The 22,578-nt window shown below is 39.9% G+C and overlaps 1 protein-coding gene across 1 annotated transcript in view; it reads left to right on the top strand.

The window, feature by feature from the left end:
- The first annotated feature begins 1,102 nt into the window (after positions 1-1,102).
- Positions 1,103-22,578, top strand: part of camk2a (calcium/calmodulin-dependent protein kinase II alpha) — a 25,966-nt gene continuing 4,490 nt past the window's right edge. Inside the window, exons 1-12 of the mRNA XM_034683032.1 lie at positions 1,103-1,453; positions 4,106-4,200; positions 8,128-8,187; positions 15,615-15,669; positions 16,170-16,235; positions 16,498-16,570; positions 16,999-17,101; positions 17,753-17,836; positions 17,942-18,036; positions 18,267-18,389; positions 18,480-18,563; positions 20,912-20,954. Of these exons, the coding sequence (XP_034538923.1) occupies positions 1,392-1,453; positions 4,106-4,200; positions 8,128-8,187; positions 15,615-15,669; positions 16,170-16,235; positions 16,498-16,570; positions 16,999-17,101; positions 17,753-17,836; positions 17,942-18,036; positions 18,267-18,389; positions 18,480-18,563; positions 20,912-20,954 (943 nt within the window). The 5' untranslated portion in view covers positions 1,103-1,391. The remainder of the gene's footprint in view (positions 1,454-4,105; positions 4,201-8,127; positions 8,188-15,614; positions 15,670-16,169; positions 16,236-16,497; positions 16,571-16,998; positions 17,102-17,752; positions 17,837-17,941; positions 18,037-18,266; positions 18,390-18,479; positions 18,564-20,911; positions 20,955-22,578) is intronic.

The following is a 22,578-nucleotide window of genomic DNA, read 5'->3' as shown; positions in this document are numbered from 1 at the left end:
ATCAGGTAGAGTAACTCATTCTGTCAAATAGGATAGCTCATCCTGTCAAATAAGATAGCACATTCTGTCAGGTATGATATCTCATTCTGATACGTAGCATACCTGATTCCATCAAGTAGCATGGAGCACTCTGTTAGGCAGAATAGCTTATCCATCAGATAGGGCAGCTCATGTTCGGCAGCGTAGCTCATTCTGTCAGGTAGGTTAGCTCATTCTGTCAAGTAGCATAGATCACTCTGTTAGGTAGGAGAGTTTATTCTGTCGAGTAGTATAACTCATTCTGTCAGGTAGCATAGTTCATGATATCAGGTAGGGTATTTCATTATGTCAGGTTGCATAGCTCATTCTGTTGGCATGTACAGGACTAGATCACATGAGATGAGTTGAGTGGTGCATCTTGGTCGTCTTGGCCCTAACATCAACACAAATCAAAATGCCTCATAGGATTTGTGTCTCCAGAGGAAATATCAGCAGTATTTGGAGTGTAGCAGTTTTATCAGTATTAGGGGTATAAATGTTTGCATTTTGAAATTTAGATAATCAGGAACATAAGTCAGCTTCAGAATTTTAATTTGTCATATTAAGATTATCCTCAGTATTCAAAGCAGTAACAGTATCAAAAACCAGCAGCAGCAACATTTGTTGGTTAGAACAGTGTCAGTATGAGCAGAGGTGGGAGTATAACAGTATGAACAGAAGTATTGTAGCTTGTACTCTCAGTGTTGACAGAGGCAGTACTCTCAGTACTCTCAGTATCAGTACAGGCAGTAGTGGTATCAGAAGTATGAGCAGTAGCGGCAGCAGTAATGAGGAGTACTTATATCTGCTGTAGTATTTTAGAGCTGCAGTTTGAGTTGAATCTCTGAGCTGGCCATGTTTGCAGTCTTACTTTCCAGCACAGACAGAGGGATGCAGTTACCATGGAGACCCTTATGTGTGTGTGTGTGTGTGTGTGTGTTGTGTGTGTGTGTGTGTGTGTGTGTGTGTGTGTGTGTGTGTGGTGTGTCCGTGTCCGTGTCCGTGTCCTGGCCTGTGATGGCTGTTGGGCGGAGTAGGCGGGCAGGTGGAGTGTCTGAAAAGCGTCACTCGCCTCTCTCTCTCCCACAGATCAGCACAGAGAGACAGGGAGACGCAGCTCCTCACTGCTCTCTCCTTCATCCCTCCATCTTCTTCTTCTTCTTCTCCTCCTCTTCCTCTTCTTCCTCTCCTCTTTCCAAGACCACAACTCTCTGTATCTGCTTATCTTCCTTCTTCTCCTTCTTCTCCTCTTCCTCTCTCTCCTCATCCTCCAGACAGTCAGGTCCAACTCTTTTCTTCATTTCCTCTTCATCATCATCATCCTCAGAGGAAGACGGACAGGGACCCCCTGACCCTCGCCCCCACGGGTCACCATGGCAACGGTCATCTGCACTCGTTTCACTGAAGAGTATCAGCTGTACGAAGAGCTGGGCAAGTAGGTATCCCCATCTTCATCATCCTCATCCTCACACACTTTATCATCTTCACCATCATCATCCTCATCTAAGTCATCTTCATCATCTCGCTCATCTTCATCCTCAGCACTACACTGCTGCTTTGACGCTGATATTCAATGCAACAGCACAAATACTACTACTACTACTATTAATAATAATAATGTATTTATTGTGTTGTTAATTAAATGTATACTTTAATTATATCAGATTATACATATCATATAATATGTCAGCGGTTTAAAAATTCTGATGAATATTACATTTTCTGATCTGATTTAAAAATTTTTTATATACCTTTAGTTTGTATCATGTATATTGTTAAAAAAAAGTTTTAGTTCACATAAATTATCTTTATCTAAATATTCTGTTTTTAATTTATCTTAAAAATCTTTGAATTTGGAATAATTAATTCCTATTTAATTAGAATTTTTCCATCAGGAAATGTTTCATTAAATTCATTATATATATATTTACTACTAATTTTTATCGCATTTTTATTTCTTATTTTATTTCATTATTTAAAAGCAGGTGATTATTTCTAATGAATTGAGTCTTTGTTTTGTATAAACTTATAGAATACTATGTATATGAAACTAGTTAAGAAGTCACTTCATATAACACCTTATATAATATATTATCATAATATTCATACTTAAACACATGTATAATAACGCCACCTGTTGATTTAACATTATGTGTTCATTCATATAAAAAGAGATTTATTGATTGTGAATGTGATCAGTCTCCATCAGATAGATAGATAGAGGATGAAGGGATGGAGGGATGAGTGTATCACCTTTATGACCCCATCCCACTCATCGCCCACACACACACACGCACGCACGCACGCACGCACGCACGCACGCACGCACGCACAGACACACACACACACGCACACACACACACACACACACATAATGCCAGGTCTCTTACATAATGTGATGGTGGGTGGCAGAATTCAGCTTTCATAAGAAACACAGACGCAGAAATCTTTCTGTAGAAAATGTTTCAGAGATGACTCAGAGATCAGGAGGAAATAAAATGCTTTTCTTTATTTTATCATCAATAATAATAATTTATCATCAATATACAAAAATTATCATCAATAGCAATCATATTCTGTCACTGATCATCCAATCTGAGCTGCAGATTCAAATGATCCTGATGTTTTCGTCCAAAAACACTCAATCAGATTTTTCCCACAATGCACCCGTGCCATAATGGGTTTACCTTTCATTAGGGGTGTCCTGAAGCCACCTGAACCTTAAAGTACGCCTCTAATTTGTAGCTTGATGACATCATTGTGACATCATCAAGGCCAGTATAACCTGTAATACCAGTAATATTATAAGCTTTTACAGCAGGATGTCAAACCAAGTCACAGCAGAGCCAGAAGTTAAAGTTGTAGAGGTCAAAAGTTAAATTTCTGAAGTTATAGTTCTACTAAATGAACCAAAAACATCGCTGCGGTGGACTAATGTGTCTGAATGAAATTCTGACCATGTGGTTGAAACAAAAGCAACTCAATGTCTGTGCAAGTGTTAACATAGCATTAGCAGAAGTGTTAGCATTACTAGCATTAGCAGAAGTGTTAGCATTACTAGTGCTAGCAGAAGTGTTAGCATTACTAGCATTAGCAGAAGTGTTAGCATTACTAGCATTAGCAGAAGTTTTAAAATTGGTAGCATAGGCAGAGGTGATAACAGCTGTAGTATAATTGGGGTTAGGCAATAGCAGCTGTGCTAAAAGTAAGCTAATAAAGAGAAGTAACTAGCAATAGCAGTAGAGAGAGTCACACTGGTAGTTTTTAGAGCAGTGGAAATATTATTATCAACAGTTAAAACATTGGTATTGTTTGTACTATTATTAGAGTTAGCAGCAGTATTAGCATTAGAAGCATTAGTAGCAGCATTAGCAGCAGTGTCATGTTAACAACACAGATGATATTATAATTATAATTATGATAAGTGGTAGTGGCACAAACAGTGTTATTCAAATCCCCCCCCCCCCCCCCCCCAAGCTGAAAGGGTCCCCATCATCTAGGTCCAGTGACAGATTTAATCCAAACATATATAACATGTATTATCTATCTATCATCTATCTATCTATCTATCTATCTATCTATCTATCTATCTATCTATCTATCTATCTATCTATCTATCTATTATATATATATATATATATATATATATATATATATATATATATTGTATATATATATGAATTGCAGGTCAGCCAGTGGCTCACTGGTACCACATAGTGGTGAGTTTCAACATTACATGACTTCACTTTTAACAGAAGACGTGAAGTCAGGTGACGTGAAAATGACGACGGTAAAGAACTGAAGGTAGAAGAAGTTAAATTGCAGTCGTTTTCAAATCATTAATGTTCTCATTAAAGTGAATCAAAGATAATTAACGATTAAACGAAAATGATCTTGTTGTATTTGTACAAGATATCATCTTGTTTTGTGGGAAGAGTATCTTGTTCTAAGAAGTAAAATCTGCTGTGAAACATCCTTCAGTGAGGGGAAGTATCTTGTTCTAATATATCCACAGTATCTGGTGATGAAAAGCCAAGATATCTTGTTTGTCATGTATCTTGTAAATGGACTCCTGCTGTGTTTCCAGGGGAGCATTTTCAGTGGTGCGGCGCTGTGTGAAGGTGCTGTCGGGTCAAGAGTATGCAGCCAAGATCATCAACACCAAGAAGCTGTCAGCCAGAGGTGAGGACCTGAAAGAGCACTCAATGAACACTGGGAATGAAACATTGGTCAGGTGAGGTCAGGTGAGGTCAGGTGAGGTCAGGTGAGGTCAGGTGAGGTCAGGTGAAGTCACGACAGACTTGTTTGGAGTTCATTAATCAGTGCAGGGGAAGTAAGGTAAGGGAGCTTCTCAAAGGTTCAACATTTCTGATGCTAGTTTAAAAACATGCTAAAGGTATGTGAAAGTAAGCAGACAGGACACCTGTGACAGTGGCTTCCCAACCTGTGGGTCCTGATCACCACAGGACTTACCTGGTGAATCAGAGGACAGACAGGTATGTAACATCTACATGTTCATCTCTAAATTATTTATTTATGTATCTTTAAATCTCTGAATGTTAGCCCTGTGTTCAGGTGGATGTCTGACCGTCCCCATGAAGCATCTTAGTTCCAAGCTTTTCAGAGAGAAGTAAGCTCTCTGAGGACTAAAGAGTTAAACCGTTTACATATTTGCGTCATTCAGACATTTATTGGGAAACCGTAGCTCACAACATAACACCAGGGCTGTGACTGGTAACATTAAACCGGTACGTCTGCTCACCATCTGTAAGCTAACTAACGATAATAAATCAGAGTTTACAAAGTTTAGTCATTGTTACGTTACAGTTAATAATCTGACGTGACTACAGATCAACACTCAACCTCATCACTTTGCATCATGATAAAAGATCAACAGAGAGAAGTAGGATTAAAAGAAGAGACACATCTTTACCACAGAGGGTGATCCTGATCATGGGAAACGTAGTCTTCATCTCAAACAAACACTACCAGCTTCATCGAGAGGGGGCGCCAGAATCAATACGAGGCGTCAGACATCAGCAGCTCAGCGAGTCTGAGGATTCAGAGATGATGACCTGAACGTGAGAAGATTTTATAAACAGCATGATGTCCGCAGATGAATCCTCTGATCATCAGCAGCTGGAGTGAGACAGCAGTTTGTTGATTGTAGACGCAGTCGTCCCTCTCTCTTTTTCACAGGTGGTGGTTTCTTCGCTTAGCCTCCGTCAGTACAACTTCTAACTAAAACGAGTTACATAACTTCAGAGAACATCTCAAAGTGATCGGACTGTAGCATGCAGACGTTTAGTAACCCCTCGATTTCATTCAGAAACTACACCATGAACAGCTGCTACTGATGCAGATGCATCCTGTTGTGTGTTGTGTCTGTGTGTCTGTTTGTCGGTGTGGTCGGTGTGTCGGTGTGTCTGTGTGTCTGTGTGTCGGTGGTGTCAGTGTGTCTGTGTGTCTGTGGTGTCCTGTGTGTCTGTGTCTGTGTGTATCTGTCCTCTAACCCTCTCCACATGAGCAGGTTGGACACATTCACTCTGAGCGTGATCCTCACTTGTCAATCATATTAATAGAACACACACACACACACACACACACACATACACACACACACACACACACACACACACACGCGCACATACGCATACACACACGAGCTCTCTGTTTGTTTCATTGATTTTTTCTGTACTGGTTTTCAGAATCTGAGAATTCCTTTGGTTGCTTAGCAACACCTTAGAAAGTTGACAAAGAAGACAGTGTGGTGTGGTGTGTGTGTGTGTGTGTGTGTGTGTGTGTGTGTGTGTGTGGTGTGTGTGTGTGTGTGAATGACATCATTGCAGTCAGTAAAGTGTTCAGCACTGTTACATAATCATGTTTTTTATAATAATTATCCTCCCAGAGAGGTCTGCCTCACTCTGTGCTCATGTTCATTATGATGAGGTCACCTCAGGTACATCAGTGGTTGATCTGTGGGATAGTTTATAATTAAGTTTTTTTAATGTCATAGAAATCTGCTTCAGATATATAACGGAGTCCAGAAGGACAGGTGTGTTAGAGTCCTAAATTATAGGTGTAAAAGTGTCCTAACCGATAGGTGTGTTAGAGTCCTGACTGACAGGTGTGTTAGAGTCCTGACTGACAGGTGTGTTAGAGTCCTGACTGATAGGTGTGTTAGAGTCTGACTGATAGGTGTGTTAGAGTCCTGACTGATAGGTGTGTTAGAGTCTGACTGACAGGTGTGATAGAGTCCTGACTGACAGTGTGTGTAGAGTCCTGACTGATAGGTGTGTTAGAGTCCTGACTGACAGGTGTGATAGAGTCCTGACTGACAGGTGGTGTTAGAGTCCTGACTGATAGGTGTGTTAGAGTCCTGACTGATAGGTGTGTTAGAGTCCTGACTGACAGGTGTGATAGAGTCCTGAATGACAGGTGTGATAGAGTCCTGAATGACAGGTGGTGTTAGAGTCCTGACTGACAGGTTGTGATAGAGTCCTGAATGACAGGTGTGTTAGAGTCCTGAATGACAGGTGTGTTAGAGTCCTGACTGACAGGTGTGTTAGAGTCCTGACTGACAGGTGTGTTAGAGTCCTGAATGACAGGTGTGATAGAGTCCTGAATGACAGGTGTGTTAGAGTCCTGACTGACAGGTGTGATAGAGTCCTGAATGACAGGTGTGTTAGAGTCCTGAATGACAGGTGTGTTAGAGTCCTGACTGACAGGTGTGATAGAGTCCTGAATGACAGGTGTGTTAGAGTCCTGACTGACAGGTGTGATAGAGTCCTGAATGACAGGTGTGTTAGAGTCCTGAATGACAGGTGTTAGAGTCCTGACTGACAGGTGTGTTAGAGTCCTGACTAACAGGTGTGTTAGAGTCCTGAATGACAGGTGTGATAGAGTCCTGAATGACAGGTGTGTTAGAGTCCTGACTGACAGGTGTGATAGAGTCCTGAATGACAGGTGTGTTAGAGTCCTGACTGACAGGTGTGATAGAGTCCTGAATGACAGGTGTGTTAGAGTCCTGACTGACAGGTGTGATAGAGTCCTGATGACATCATGAATGACAGGTGTGATAGAGTTCTGAATGACAGGTGTGTTAGAGTCCTGACTGACAGGTGTGTCAGATTGACGATGTCATATGATTCTGGTGTTGATTGTTGTTGAGGACACTAACATTGAAAACAGTTTATGCCATCTTTGGTGTCCGATTGCTATGTTACAGATTGACTGCAGACCCAGCTGTCCCCTAATGACAGAGCTATATGTCCACTGGAGCTAATTGACAGGTCACATGACCACATAGAGCTCCTGATGATGGTGATGATGATGTCATCAGAGCTCTCCGCTCGTCTGTGAGTTTGTGCGTGTGTATGTGTGTGTGTATAAGTGTGCGTGCGTGCGTGCGTGCGTGCGTGCGTGCGTGCGTGCGTGCGTGCGTGCGTGCGTGCGTGTGTGTGTGTGTCTCAGTTCTTCAGTTTCATGTGAATCTTGTTTTCCTTTTTAGCCTGCGACTGTCTGCAGGTATATCCTGTCAGTCTGCATACAGCCCCAGATACTTTCATAATAATGTGTCTCATTCTGTGCAGCCTGAGAGATGAGAGTCAGGGGTAGACCTAGTGCTGCCTCTGTTAGGCCACGCCCCCTGAAGAATCACCTTCATAATTCACATGACGTTTAAAACATCAAAGCTCCTGTGAGGACCTGTCTGCCTGTGTTGATTGTGGTGCCCCCGGTGCACTCTGCTGATTCTGTTCTGACAGAAACCTCCACCTGCTGATTCTTAACCTCCCGGCTGTTTCCTCTGTCCAGTCGACCCCGCCCCCTCACCGCAATGATCATGTCAGGTTAACAGTCTTCTCTGTTAACCAGCTGAATGCTGCTCACAGGAATTTAAGTAACCCCAGCTAGCTAAGCATGTGTGCTAACATTAGCAGCAGCTCTCTGATGTGTGAAGCCCCCACATAGATTGAGATAACCAATCAGACAGCAGAGCTTAAAGCTTTCTGAACTGTGATTGGTCGATATCAGACCCTCCAACTTTGTATCGATACCTGATCACTGATCAATGTTTGTGTGTGTGTGTTTGTGCGTGTGTGTTTACAGATCATCAGAAGTTGGACCGTGAAGCTCGAATCTGTCGTCTACTGAAGCACCCTAACATCGGTGAGTTCCACAGTGTGAGTGTGATAAATGCCGGGGCGTCACCAGGAATTCTGGGCCCCCTGAAAAGCTATCTCAGTGGGCCACATCACCACAGCCAACCCTACAAAATATAACATTGCTGCTATAATACTGGTTTATTTGCATTAAAAAAAATATGCTAAAACTATCCTGGTTAACTGACTCAAATCTAAGCTACATATATATACACATATATTTTTTTTTTTTACTATTTCTGTAACTTAACTGCACAATATTGACACTTCAGACTGTCCACGTCTTTAAGCAAGATTATTTGAAGCCAATTGACTTGTTGAATAACAAAAAGGGGGCATTATTTGTTATAATTTGACCTCATGAAGTAAAATAAAACTCTAAAAACCTACAGTTTACTTTCAATCAGTTTCAGCCACACTTGATGCTATGGAAATATGACAATTCCCCACTTTAGGCATGAGATGCGCATCTCATAGAGCCGATCAATCTAGTTGACAGGAAGAGACTCCCCTTTTTTCCAGAAAGGAATTCTGAATGTATGTTTATTTATTCAGACAATTTTAGTTATTTATTGCAGTTTATAACAAAACAAAAGGAAAGCGTATAGAAAACACATTTCATTTCAGGCCTATTAAGGGCCCCCCTCCCCACTTGGGCCCTTAGGTAGTTAATCCAACTTTTCCCCCCCCACTATGACGCCCCTGGCTCCATGTTACAGGTAACTCATCCAGAGCAGGTACCTTTGTTTGTTCTGACTGCTGTATTAATACCACTCATGTTACTGAAAGTACTATTATTCCTGCTGATCTTCATGCTAAAGCTAACTAATAAACTCAGCTGATCACTTACACATCCAATCAGCAAAGAGCTGAATGGTCCGTTCTATTTAAAGTGCTTCAACCTGCCTTCTCTTCCTGCCTCCTCTTCAAACCTCTTCCCCAATTCCAGCTCCTCCTTTCTGCTATGTCTGATTTACTAGTGCCATATGTATTTTCACTGATGCTCACTCTGTTCTGTCTTCACTGCTGCTCTCCCTGCATCGGCTTTCCATGTATGCACCTGAAAGAGAGGGGAGATGTGCTCTCCCCTCTTCAGGCTTTGGCATTCCACATTGACACATGGAAGGGCAGGGAGCTCCTGAATAGAGCCATACCACCAAATATAACTTATTGCATGTAAATAATACATTCCTTAGAATGGTCCTGATTGAAGGAATCTTTAAGTTGCCCTGAAAAGTCGTCTTCGCTACGAAGATGGATTGAAGAGAAATACGAAGCAGCAGGAGCCGCAGCTAGCATTAGCACCAAACAAACTGAGTGCCAGACAAAGTAATCTCATGACACCTTCCAGAAAAACACCTGACTGAAGCTGTTCAGTGTTTGAGTCATTACAGAGCTGGACAGGAACAGTGTGGGAGCTGTGATCCAAATCCTGACTGAAAAACATCCAAACAACGAGCAGGGCGAGATGCAGTGGTGAAAACAGGTTTCTGATCATCTCTCACAGAAAGCTGTCTCACCGCTAAGAAGCCCAGATACAGAGATGTTACTGTGATCTGAAGGATGCGGACATCACTATGCCAGGATGCTGATTAGCGTCTGCATGATTAGGATTGATCAGGTCTGTCTGTGAGAGGACAAACACACACCTTTAAAAAGCTGTTTTTTGAGCAGGGTTTGGTTTGATTATTTCTAAGGAGCTTAAGAAGAACCTCAGCCTGACAGACTTTCATGCCTCAGAGTGTATTAGCGTCATGTTTGAATTATGACCTCCTACTCAAGTACATTTGTGTTAAAATATATGTACTTTTACTTCGTTACATTGGGCTGTCCAGTCGCTACTTTTACCGTTCCTTTTTTTCTACATTTTATATGTTTTATACTCAGCCGATCTCTCACGCAGCTCCTTCTGATCCAGAGCTATAAATAGCCTCAACACTGAATGAACGGAGAAGTAGCTCCGCCCCCTCCTCCACCTACAGCTGGGGAGAGAGGCTGCGTAATACCTGCGTCCCCTTTGGAGGAACATGTTTACCCTGTACCCAACATCCAGACTCTCTCATAACTTCTAAATGACGAGGAGAAACAGTCACATTATGCGCTGCTTACTTTGTCTATACGGTGGAAATCTTGAGCTTATAGAACAATTAAATCTTAAAAACATGTCATGGTGAGTTATCAGTTAGGTAAGCTAAGGGTCAAACTGGTTAATATTAAATCTTAAAAGCATGTCATGGTGAGTTATCAGTTGGGTAAGCTAAGGATCATACAGGGTAATATTAAATCTAAAAGCATGTCATGGTGAGTTATCAGTTAGGTAAGCTGATGATCATACTAGTTAACATAAAATCTTAAAAGCATGTTAGAAATGTTGGAAAGTAATCTAAAGTAACTATAAGAGCAGTAAGGTAGCATGCTGTTAAAACAGCTGCTTCTGAAGCTCAACAGTCACCTCAGAGAGATTCTTCAGGACTGAGTTCACGGCCTTTTTAAAAGCTTCCAAGTTGTTTTAGTATTTTCAAGTTATGTTTTTAAGTAAGATGTACTGAAAATAAGTTAAAGGTTAAAAAAGAAAGTTTGGAAGGCATAGATATATTTTTTATTGTAATGTTGGAGTATTAATGTTCTGGAGTTCTGATGACATCTCAGAAAGTTTGAAGTTTCAGCTTGTTTTAAAAAATGAAAGCGGGTACATTAGTTTGTGCACATTGCAGCTTCTCTTTCTTTAATGTTTCAAAGTAAACCATGCCTAACAGCATTCATTTTGGCATGTAAGTCATCTCTTCGCATCAGCTCTGTCTGTGTCACTGTCGTCTCCCTCTGTGCTGTGAACACCTGAGTATCTGCAGTTTGAGGCTCTCTGTGAAGCAGAGACGTGTTGGCTCAGTGCAGATGAAGCCTGTGGGCAGAATGTGAAGGCAGCAGGGTTTTATTTTGTGCAGCTGAAAGGATCAAACTGAGTCATGCTTTAAGTGGACGCAGAACAGGCTGAATGCTCTGTGATCTGTCAGGATGCAGCTCTGAGAGTTTGTCAGCAGCAGGTAATGAAGCAATTGACTTCATGATTTCAGTCACAGCGCTGACCTTTATCAGTCAGCTGTTTGACTACACCTGTCTTTAGATCCATAATGAAGCTGCAGATCTGCGTGTCGTCTCCTGCCTCAGAGTCTTTCATTCATTCTTACCTGAGACGGTTTTCACCTGGCTGTTGGTGAAGGATCAGTCGCTTCAGTGTTTCAGAGCTCAGAGTGTTTCATGTCGACAGAGAGACACATGAGAGGGCAGGTAGAGAGGAGAGCACCTGAATGAATAATTCACTGCTCCAGTGTTTCTTTGAACTCTGAAAACACAGGAAGAGAAACACCATCTCTCAGATTTCGGTGGAGATGTTGTTCTATAGAGATGTTGTTACTTATTGATGACGATCTGTTTGTGTTAAGTCTCAGTTTCAATGTAAACATCAAGTTCCACAGGGGCTTCACTCTGGCTTCCTTCAGTGGTATGAACCTGAAACAGAAATTATGTTCTTGTGATTTTCTTGTAATTAACAGGTCTTAGGTTTGATGAAATAACATCATGATGCAGATTAGTCAAAAGTCAAGAGAACTACTTTTCCGACGTTTCTTTTTTAAATGGAGGTCTATGAAAGAGGATTAGAGACACTGATGGGTTTTCTTTTAGCTCTGACTGTCTTCACAGAATGTTTGATTTTTTTCTCGGAATTCTGAGATCAAAGACAGAACTGTCCTAGAATTCTGTCTATGATCTCAGAATTCTAGAACACCTGCTGTTGCTCTCCACACTGACTGTTCTTCCTGCAGACACCAAAGCCTGCTGACACCTGATTGGTCGATATTACTGTAAATGTACTTTTAACCAGAACACCTCTCAGACTATAGATAGTCTGTGAACAGAGATTAAATCCTGGTCTTTGAATTAAACTACCAAATAATGTAATAATGATCATTTTATTGTGAAATTTATATTTTTAACTTCTGGTAAAGTAATCTCACTTCACTGTTAAATACTGTGGTATATGTCCCAGGATATGTATATACCTTTAAAATGTATAAATACAGTCTATACAAATGAAGCCATCCAAAGTCCTAACAAAAACGTGTCTCTGCTTGGGTACTTCCAGTTATATTTCATAATAAAAGCCCCACAGGAGTATAAAATCATCTGTGTTTCCTCAGACTGAACATCTGATCCTTAACTAACTTTACTTTATCAAAACTCAAACACACTGATCCAGAGTCAGTCAGGTGTTCAAATATGACCTCATGTGGATCAGGCAGCCAACCAAAAGCCAGCAGCTGAGCCCAGCCTCCAATCAGAGCGCTGTGTGGGCAGGTGATGCTCCACAGATACTGAGGAGTGTTACATAACTGTGTGTATGTGTGTGTGTGTGTGTGTGTGTGTGTGTTGTGTGTGTGTGTGTGTGTGTATGTGTGTGTATGTGTGTGTGTGTGTGTGTGTGTGTGTGGTGTGTGTGTGTGTGTGTGTGTGTGTGTGTTGCTAGGATACAGTGTCCTTAGGTGAAGGCATCAAAACCCTCTCTCCTCCTCCTACACACACACACACACACACACACTCTCTCTCTCTCTCTCATACCTGTGTGAAAGCACTCAGAAAGAAATAATCAGATTTTTTCTCTTGAAACACTCCCACACAGTGCAGCAGTAGGCTCTGCCGTGTGTGTGTGTACGTGTGTTTGTGTGTGTGTATACGTGTGGGTGTGTGTGGGTGTGTGTGTGTGTGTGTGTGTGTGTGTGTGTGTGTGTGTGTGTGTGTGTGTGAATGAGTGTTAATGTCTGTGTGTGTGTGTTAGTGTGGGCAGCAGCCTCTTTCCTCTTGTTATATATCCTATTATACAATCTATGCAGAGAGCAGAAACAGACACTCCGACGACTTATCGTTATCATGACAGTCATCACCCTGACTGCATCCATTATTCACAGCCACTGCTGCAGTAACAGTACAACAAAACACTGTAAAGTACTGCAGTACAAGTACTGATACACACTGTAAAGTACGGCAGTAATATTGTTAATACACATTGTAAAGTACTGAGCTAACAGTACTAATACACACTGTAAAGTACTGCAGTAACATTGTTCGTACACACTGTAAAGTACTGCAGTAACATTGTTCATACACACAGTAAAGTACTGCAGTAACATTGTTGATACACACTGTAAGTACTGCAGTAACATTGTTGATACACACTGTAAAGTCCTGCAGTACAAGTACTGATACACACTGTAAAGTACTTCAGTAACAGTACTACCTCACACTGTAAAGTACTGCAGTACAAGTACTGATAGACACTATAAAAGTACTGTAGTAACATTATAACTACACACTGTTAAGTACTGAAGTAACAGTTCTAAAACACACTGTAACATACTGCATTAACATTATAAATGATCACACACTTTTAAGCATTAGTTAAGCATTAATTAAGCATCAATTAATACTTAACTCATCATCTGTAAAGCATTGTTCATACATTAATACTCATTTATGTATCATGTACAAACAGTTATAAATGTTTTATTGTTCATGAATATGACTCTATAATGTGTTAACTAACTCTTTGTTCATACTTTATAAATTATGGATTCACCAATTACAAATGAGCTATTATGGTCATTATAAACCAGTTATAAACACATTTACAGGTTATGATTCTACCATTTAGTAAGGGGTAGTGAACACCTTATTACATAGCAAATTATGATTAATCAAGGTAGTCACAAAGGACTTATAAGCTGCTTGTTCATGGTTTTGTGAGCTGATCAAAAGTGAGGACTTTTTATGGTTTACAAAGCATTCATTAATGAGATTTAAGACCAGCAGCACCTTAAAACACAGAAGTCACATATATTGATTCAACAGAATAAGGAAATAGACACAACACATGGACTTAAACTTGTGTTTATTAAAAGGAAACAACCTCTGTATAAAACCGCGTTTATCAAAATAACTCTTCATATGAACTTAAAATACTCTGCAACTGAAAAAGAAAATATCTCAAACTTAAAGTGCTCACAGTGGAAAAACTCAAATAAAATATGACATATCAAATATATAAAAAGACACAGTAACATTTAAATGCTGGCTGTATAAAACCATTTGTAAACACAAGTTAAAACGCAGCTGCAAAACTGATCAATGACTTGGATTCTGTGTTTTAAGGTGCTGCTGGTCTTAAATCTCATTAATGAATTCTTTGTAAAGCATAAAAAGTCCTCACTTTTGATCAGCTCGCAAAACCATGAACAAGCAGCTTATAAGTCCTTTGTGACTACCTTGATTAATCATAATTTGCTATGTAATAAGGTGTTCACTAACCCTTACTAAATGTTACGATCATAACCTGTAAATGTGTTTATAACTGGTTTATAATGACCATAATAGCTCATTTGTATTTGGTGAATCCATAATTTATATAGTATGAATAAAGAGTTAGTTAACACATTATAGAGAGTCATATTCATGAATAATAAAACATTTATAATTGTGTTTGTACATGATATATAAATGAGTATTAATGTATGAACAATGCTTTACAGATGATGAGTTAAGTATTAATTGATGCTTAATTAATGCTTAAAAGTGTGTAGTTAATATAAAGTGTTACTCAGTTGGCATACATTCTAACAGTACTATTACACATTGTGAAGTACTACAGTAACGATACTAATACTCACTGATAAGCACTGCAGTATCAGTACTGATACACACTGTATAGTACAGAGAGAATAAATACATATTAATAGGTCCAATGACTCTTGTGTTAGTGTTTGTTATGTTTCCTCTCACCACTCCTCCTCTTCTCTGATAATAGCTAGCTCTGAATGTTTTGGCTTTACTTTTGGAGGTCGTCAAAGTCCGATAGGAAAGAAGAAAAATGTACGCTGACCAGCGGGGTGCTGGCTGGGTGCATGAACTCTCAAAGGTGCCGTGGAAAATGAGGAAAGGGAAAACCTTCGGAGCATGCAGTTCCTCCACCAGCAGTCTAAAGCTTGAGGCGAGGGGGAGTAGTGTGCTCTGATATTTATATCCTGCTCTGGGTGTAACAGGGGCTCCCTGTGGTCCACTCCACTGGATGGACGTTAGCACTTAGGTGTGAAGTGCAGTGAGGCTTACTGCGAGGCTGAGTCTGCTCCAGGGTTTGGATTCCTGCTCAAAGAAGGAGAGACTCAGGGTTAACATGCAGGCCAGAAAGTCTTTATCTGCTGGACATGGGCTGATCTCAACATATTACTTTAGTTTCAAACAAAAAGATTTGATAAAGAAGTCAATAACAGCAGTTTGATCATTGATGTGGTGGAGCAAAAATGACCTGTTTATAGAAATTTTAATCTCATCATTTCTCTCTCGCTTTCTTCTTTTCTCTTTCTTTTTCTCTCTCTTTCTCTCTTTCAGTTCGGCTCCATGACAGTATTTCAGAGGAGGCTCATCATTACCTCATCTTTGACCTGTGAGTCCTTTGTTCCTTTAGTTGATTGTGATACAGGTGTGTTATATTCTATTATATGTAGGCCTATAAGACAGGATTCAAGTGTTTACAGTCTTATTAAAACATGAATCACTGGACCTGTCACATTACATCATGTTTATATTATAATGAGTTCAGTAAAGCTGACTCATTGACAAATGTGTGGCTTTATTCCTGTAAACGTACGGCTCTGTTCAGATAAAGTTAAGACTTAATCGATGTAAGTTTATGAAGTTATTTTTATACACGTCTTTAATCTCATAAATGTACAACTACTTCTGTAAAGTTAAGACTCTTTTCCTGTAAATCTTAGTTAGTTTCTTCTGTAACGTGGCTCTTATACTCTGGCGTACAGCTGTACGTTGTTTGCTCTTCATGTTGAGTTTAAAGTCAGGATTCGTTCTTTACTGTTTTTGAGTTTTCTCTGAACTCTGCTGTTTTTAATCGAACACTGATGACGTGCTGCTGTTTACCGTCTGCAGGGTAACAGGTGGAGAGCTATTTGAAGATATTGTAGCCAGAGAATATTACAGTGAAGCTGACGCCAGGTAAACACACACACACACACACACACACACACACACACACACACACACACACACACACACACAAAAACACACACACACACACACACACACACACACACACACACACACACACACACACATACACACATTCTTCAGTTTAATCAGCTGTTCCTCTGATCCTGGATCAGTTTGATGTTTTCTCTGTAAACTCTGAGTCTGAACATGAACTCATCACTTCATCTTCACATCAGAGGCATGTGACCTCTAACCTCTGTGTCCACAGTCACTGTATTCAGCAGATCCTGGAGGCGGTGCTTCACTGTCACCAGATGGGTGTGGTCCACCGAGACCTAAAGGTACCTGTGTTCTACCATGAGGCCTGTAAACATTGTGTTTGTGCAGATGTCTGTGATTGACTTTCTCGCCTGACTCTCAGTCTGACTCATTACAGTCCGGTTAGCACGTAAGCTATGGTTAGCATGTTATGCTAACAGAGTTTATATGTTAGCATGACCTCTGTGTCTCCGGGTCAGAGAACTTGCTGCTGTTGGCTTCCATTTAAAGGGCCTATGATCATAGCTAGCATCATCCGTGTAAACAAGAGGTAGATTTAGCATGTGAGCTTAACCTCTGTAATTAAGTGGTCAGAATTAGCATGTTAGCTTCTCTTAAGTGTTTTCAGCTAGAGAACTTGCTGTTGTCTGTTAGCATGTCATCATTCTCTGTAGAAATCAGAAGGTGGAGTTAACATGTTAGCATTTTATCATGTCCTCTGTGTTTCCAGCCAGAGAACCTGCTGCTAGCCTCAAAGTCTAAAGGAGCGGCCGTCAAACTGGCTGACTTTGGGCTGGCCATTGAGGTGGAGGGAGACCAGCAGGCCTGGTTTGGTACGACAGATACTAATACTATAGTATTAAACTGTAGTACTATACTGTAGTATTACTGTAGTGTTAAATTGATGTTGTACTGTAGTATTAAACTGTAGTGTTTTCTTGATTTTATACTGTAGTATTATTACAGTAGTGTTATACCGTAGTATTACTCTATTGTTATATTGTAGTATTTTACTGTAGTGTTATACTGTAGTATCACTGTAGTGTTATACTGTGGTGTTACTATATTATTACTGTAGTATTACTGTAGAGTTATATTGTCATGTTAATGTAATATTACCATAGTATCACTGTAGTATCACTGTTGTTTTACTGTAGTATTACTGTAGTGTTATACTGTAGTATTTTACTGTAGTTATACTGTGGTTTTACTGTATTATTTCTGTAGTACTACTGTAGTTTTACTGTAGTGTTATATTTTCGTGTTACTGTAATATTATACTGTAGTATTACTGTAATATTATACTGTAGTATTACTGTAGAGTTACATTGTCATGTTAATGTAATATTACCATAGTATCACTGTAGTATCACTGTAGTATCACTGTAGTATTACTGTAGAATAACTGTAGTATAACTGTAGTGTTAGTCTGTGAGTGCTATTGATGTTATCTGCTTGATTGTTTGGTTTCTTCGTGTCCTCAGGCTTCGCAGGGACTCCTGGTTATCTCTCTCCGGAAGTTTTGAGGAAGGATCCATACGGGAAAGCAGTTGACCTCTGGGCCTGTGGTCAGATTCCCTTCTCCTCTCGTCTTCTTCATTCTTCTCTCAGTTTCCTTGTTTCCTTGTTTCTTTGTTCCCTGTCCGCTCATGTGTACCTGTCTCCTTTCTCAGGTGTGATTCTCTACATCCTGCTGGTTGGTTACCCTCCGTTCTGGGATGAAGATCAACATCGTCTCTACCAGCAGATCAAAGCTGGAGCTTATGATGTAGGTCACATGACCCTACAGGTCATCACCATCAGCTGTAGTTTAGTACAGAGCTCAGTCATTGGTCAGCAAGGGTCTTAGGGGCGGGGCTAAGATGCTTCTCGTATTTTTACTGAAGTTCTTTATAAAATCCCTTTGACTTGTGTTCTCTCCTGACCCCTGCTGTTGGCTGTTTTCCTCCTCCTCCTCGTTTCCCCCCTCCTCTTCCTCCTGCTCCTCCTCCTCCTTAGTTTCCCTCTCCTGAGTGGGATACAGTGACTCCTGAAGCCAAAGATCTCATCAATAAGATGTTGACCATCAATCCATCCAAACGGATCACAGCAGCCGAGGCACTTAAACACCCATGGATCTCTGTGAGGCTCCGCCCCCTCCTCGCTCATATACCATGTTATTATACATGTTATAGACTGTAAATAATGATGATGATGATGATGTTTCTCCAGCATCGCTCCACGGTGGCGTCCTGTATGCACAGACAGGAAACGGTCGAGTGTTTGAAGAAGTTCAATGCCAGGAGGAAACTGAAGGTAGGTCAGAGGTCAAAGGTTAACTCAAACATAAGCCTGACAAATGAAGTCAATGTAGCCTTTATCTTAAACCTGCATTCTCACTGACATCCAGCAGGGTGCAATTCCTCTGATTGTTTATCAGTCTGTGAGAAAATGGTCATCCTTCTCAGCTGATTTATTCCCTCAGTAAACATTTTCCTAATGAGTTTATGGTCCCAATCTCTAGTCTTCTTCAACACAGCATGATGTTCATTTAGTAAATTATGGTCCTTGCTTTTATTTATTCTACAGCTTTGATCTCATTCCATTGATTTGATCACATTCTATAGCTGTGATCACATTAAAGCTTCTGTGGGGAGCGTTCAGCTGGTTGTGATACACACTGACATTAATGTCTCTCTATTACCTAAACAACAAACAAGAAGAATGAATATCTTTTGTGACATCATGAGAGGTTTCTAGGGCGGTACGAGGTGGGAAAGTGTAAAATCAATCCAAAACAGTCTCAGGTCAGGTTCAACAAAAAAGAGGGGTTTATTCAACCACAGGTATAATCACACAAAACAAAAAGGTAACTCAGGTAATTCTTCAAACAAGGTATCAATGGTAACTTAAAGCATCCCATAGGAGAAAATAGTTCCTTTTGAAAGTAATCAAAAAAATGAGTCCATTCAACTTTAAGTCTCTGTTATGCGAAAAACAAGGTTCCTTTTAGTCACTTTCCTGTGCTCAGTTCTCAGTGTGCCTTCTCTTCCAGCCGTGTGCTCCCCTCTCCTAGTCTGACTTCCAGCTCTTTTGTCCTGCCTCAATCAAGGCTCTTAAGCACCTGCAGCTGTCCAGGTAGTGGTGGCTGCTGGGAGCTGTAGTGTGCTTACTGGTGGCCATTTTGTCTGGTTGCTGATAGCCATGGATTATGTAGCACCCATCCACAACCTGTCCCCTTGTGATGCCACACTTTACATGGTTATTTTGAATGTCTGAAACATGTGGCGGGGGGGTTGGAGTCAGACTGCAGGCCACTGATTCAGCCTTCATCACAGGTTCAGCTGCAAAGACCCTTCATTGTTTCAAGAGAGCAGGATGAGGCTTTAATAACACATGAACAGGACAAAATCAGCAAACACCGCTCTGTCCACAGGGGGCACCAAAATCAACACAAAGCAAAGGTCTCTGACAGGAGCTTTAGTCTTGATAATATGAAATATGAACCCTGCAGTGTGACCATAGACTGTATAAATAATGGACGTAGTATCCGTGACGTCATCCATCTGTTCCTGAGCGCTGTTTTGAAGCCAATCGTCGGCGGGAGCCGTATTGGTATTGCTGAACTCAACCAAAAATCAAGTCAGTCATGTCCTTAAGTGGGCACAGCTCGTTATCTTAATACCTTCAGAACTGTTGCATTATGAAAAAAATTCACCCCCTGTTCAGTTTGTGCCGATAGAGAAATCAGCTACGTAGACCCAAGCCTTTTTTTTTAACCAGGCTGTAAACATGTTTATTTCTGCTGTAAAGATCGTCTTTTTTGAATTGGTGTCTATGTGGTTTCCGGTGTTTCTGCAGCCAGCCTCAAGCGGATGCTCGATGAATTGCAGTTTATAACACTTCCACATGGGCTTCATATTTTGAGGCAGGAAGTTGTCGCTTGAGTGTAATGTAGGTCTCTGTCCATGTGTCCGTCTCATTCAGTGTGACATCACTGACATGTTTGAAGTCACATGATCGAAGAAGTCATCACGAAACATCAGTAACCATGGAAATATTGAAGCTGATGAGGCTTTAATACCAATACTAAACTGATTATGTAGAGTGCAATAGAATGATTATAGTAGGAGGGGTATTCATGAGCTGAGGTGGAGTCATAAGGAAGCAGTTCTGGATGCAGAAGAGATGTTAAACAGCTAGCAAACAGAAACATGGAGCCACAGGGTGTGCTGTGTGAAGATGGCGAGCCCGAAAAGATCGCCTTAAATTCAATTTAAATGACTGTAAATCAGATTGGAGGTGTGCTCATTAGCTAATCCGTCATCCATCTAGTAATCTGCAGCTTATTTACGTTTTTACAGGATTAAAAAGCCAACACCAAAAGAGCTTAATTTACATGTGATCACATTTTATTCCATTCAAATCTGATCATTTCATCAAAAACAAATACAATGTGTTTGATCATTATTCAAATTAAAGCAGTTTCCATAGTGAACAGTCAGAGCGTTTTAAAATGTGTAGATAAATCGACTACAGAGTCAGACACCAGTACCGTACATTCAGTTTGTACACATTTAGAATCATGACTAAATACTTTCCATCTGTTTCCTTTCTTTGTGTCCTTGTTTCCTTTCTTCCTGTACTTGTTTCCTTTCCTTCAGGGAGCCATCCTCACCACCATGTTGGCCACAAGGAACTTCTCAGGTGAGCCCAGCAGATTCTTTTATCTTATTACTGAGGGGTCAAAGGTCAGGTAACTTAATCTAAGCTTCCTATTGGTTGACAAAAAGCCACATGATTTTGCAGTTTGAACTTTGACCCCCGGTAGCAGAGGGTTAAACTTTGAGAGCTCAACCTATCAGCCTCAGGCTTACACACAATTAACAGGTTAACAACTGTATGTGTGTGTGTGTGTGTGTGTGTGTGTGTGTGTGTGTGTGTGTGTGTGTGTGTGTGTGTGTGTGTGTGTATGTCCGTGTGTTTTTGTGTGACAGCAGCTGTTGTTAAGTCTCATTCAGGATACCACTGAACTAAAGATAGCATGGATACCACCGAGAGAGAGAAAGAGAGAGAGAGAGAGAAAGAGAGGCATTTTTTTCACAAAGTTCATACTTAAAAACAAGTTCAAGTTACTGAATTGTGGTACAACAGTACAATGGTAGTGCAATGGTAATAGTAATAGTAGTATTATGGTAGTATATAGATGTAATGGTAGTATCATGGTAGAATAGGTAATATAATGGTAGAATAGGTAATATAATGGTAGTATATGGTAGAATAGGTAATATAATGGTATTATATGGTAGTATATTGGTAGTATAATAATATAATAATATTTCTTTGTGGACCAGAGAAAAAGCAGCAGTGGACGGCTCATCTCTCTGCCTTGCAGGACTGAGAGATACAGAAAATCATTCATCCCTGCAGCCATTAGGCTTCATAACTCTCTAGCCAATGGGAGATGAACTGACACCTGAAGTACTTGTTTTTTTGTAATTTTTTATAACTTCATCTGCCAAACAACTGAATTTCCCTTAGGGATAAATAAAGTAGATTCTATTCTATTCTATAATGGTACTCTAACGGTAGTATAAAGGTAATATAATGCTAGTATAATGGTAGTATAATGGTAGTATAATGTTAGTATAATGTGATATAATGGTAGTATAAAGGTAATATAATGCTAGTATAATGTTAGTATAATGGTAGTATAATGGTAGTAAAATGGTAATATAATGGTAGTATAATGGTAGTACAATGGTAATATAATGGTAATATAATGGTAGTATAATGGTAGTATAATGGTAGCATAATGGTAGTATAATTGTAGTATAATGGTAGTATAATGGTAGTACAATGGTAATATAATGGTAGTATAATGGTAATATAATGGTAGTATAATGGTAGTATAATGGTAATATAATTGGTAGTATAATGGTATATATAATGGTAGTATAATGGTAGTATAATGGTAGTATGATGGTAATATAATTGGTAGTATAATGCTAGTATAATGCTAGTATTGAGGTTTAATGGTAGTATAATGGTAGTATTAAGGTGTAATGGTAGTATAATGGTAGAATAATGGTAGTATAATTGTGGTATAATGGTTATATAATGGTAGTTTAAAGGTAGAATGGTAGTATAATGGTAGTATAATGGTTGTAAAATTGTTGAATAATAGTATTATAATGGTAGTATCATGGTAGTTTTAAGGTATAATGGTAGTAAATGGTAGTATTAAGGTAAAATGGTAGTGGTAGTATAATGGTAGTATTAAGGTAAAATGGTAGTATAATGGTAGTATTAGGGTCTAATGGTAGTATAA

The sequence above is a fragment of the Notolabrus celidotus genome, chromosome 5 (assembly GCF_009762535.1).
Source record: "Notolabrus celidotus isolate fNotCel1 chromosome 5, fNotCel1.pri, whole genome shotgun sequence".
NCBI lineage: Eukaryota > Metazoa > Chordata > Actinopteri > Labriformes > Labridae > Notolabrus > Notolabrus celidotus.
Note: the sequence above shows the minus strand (reverse complement) of the source record. Positions and strands in the feature narration are given on the sequence as shown.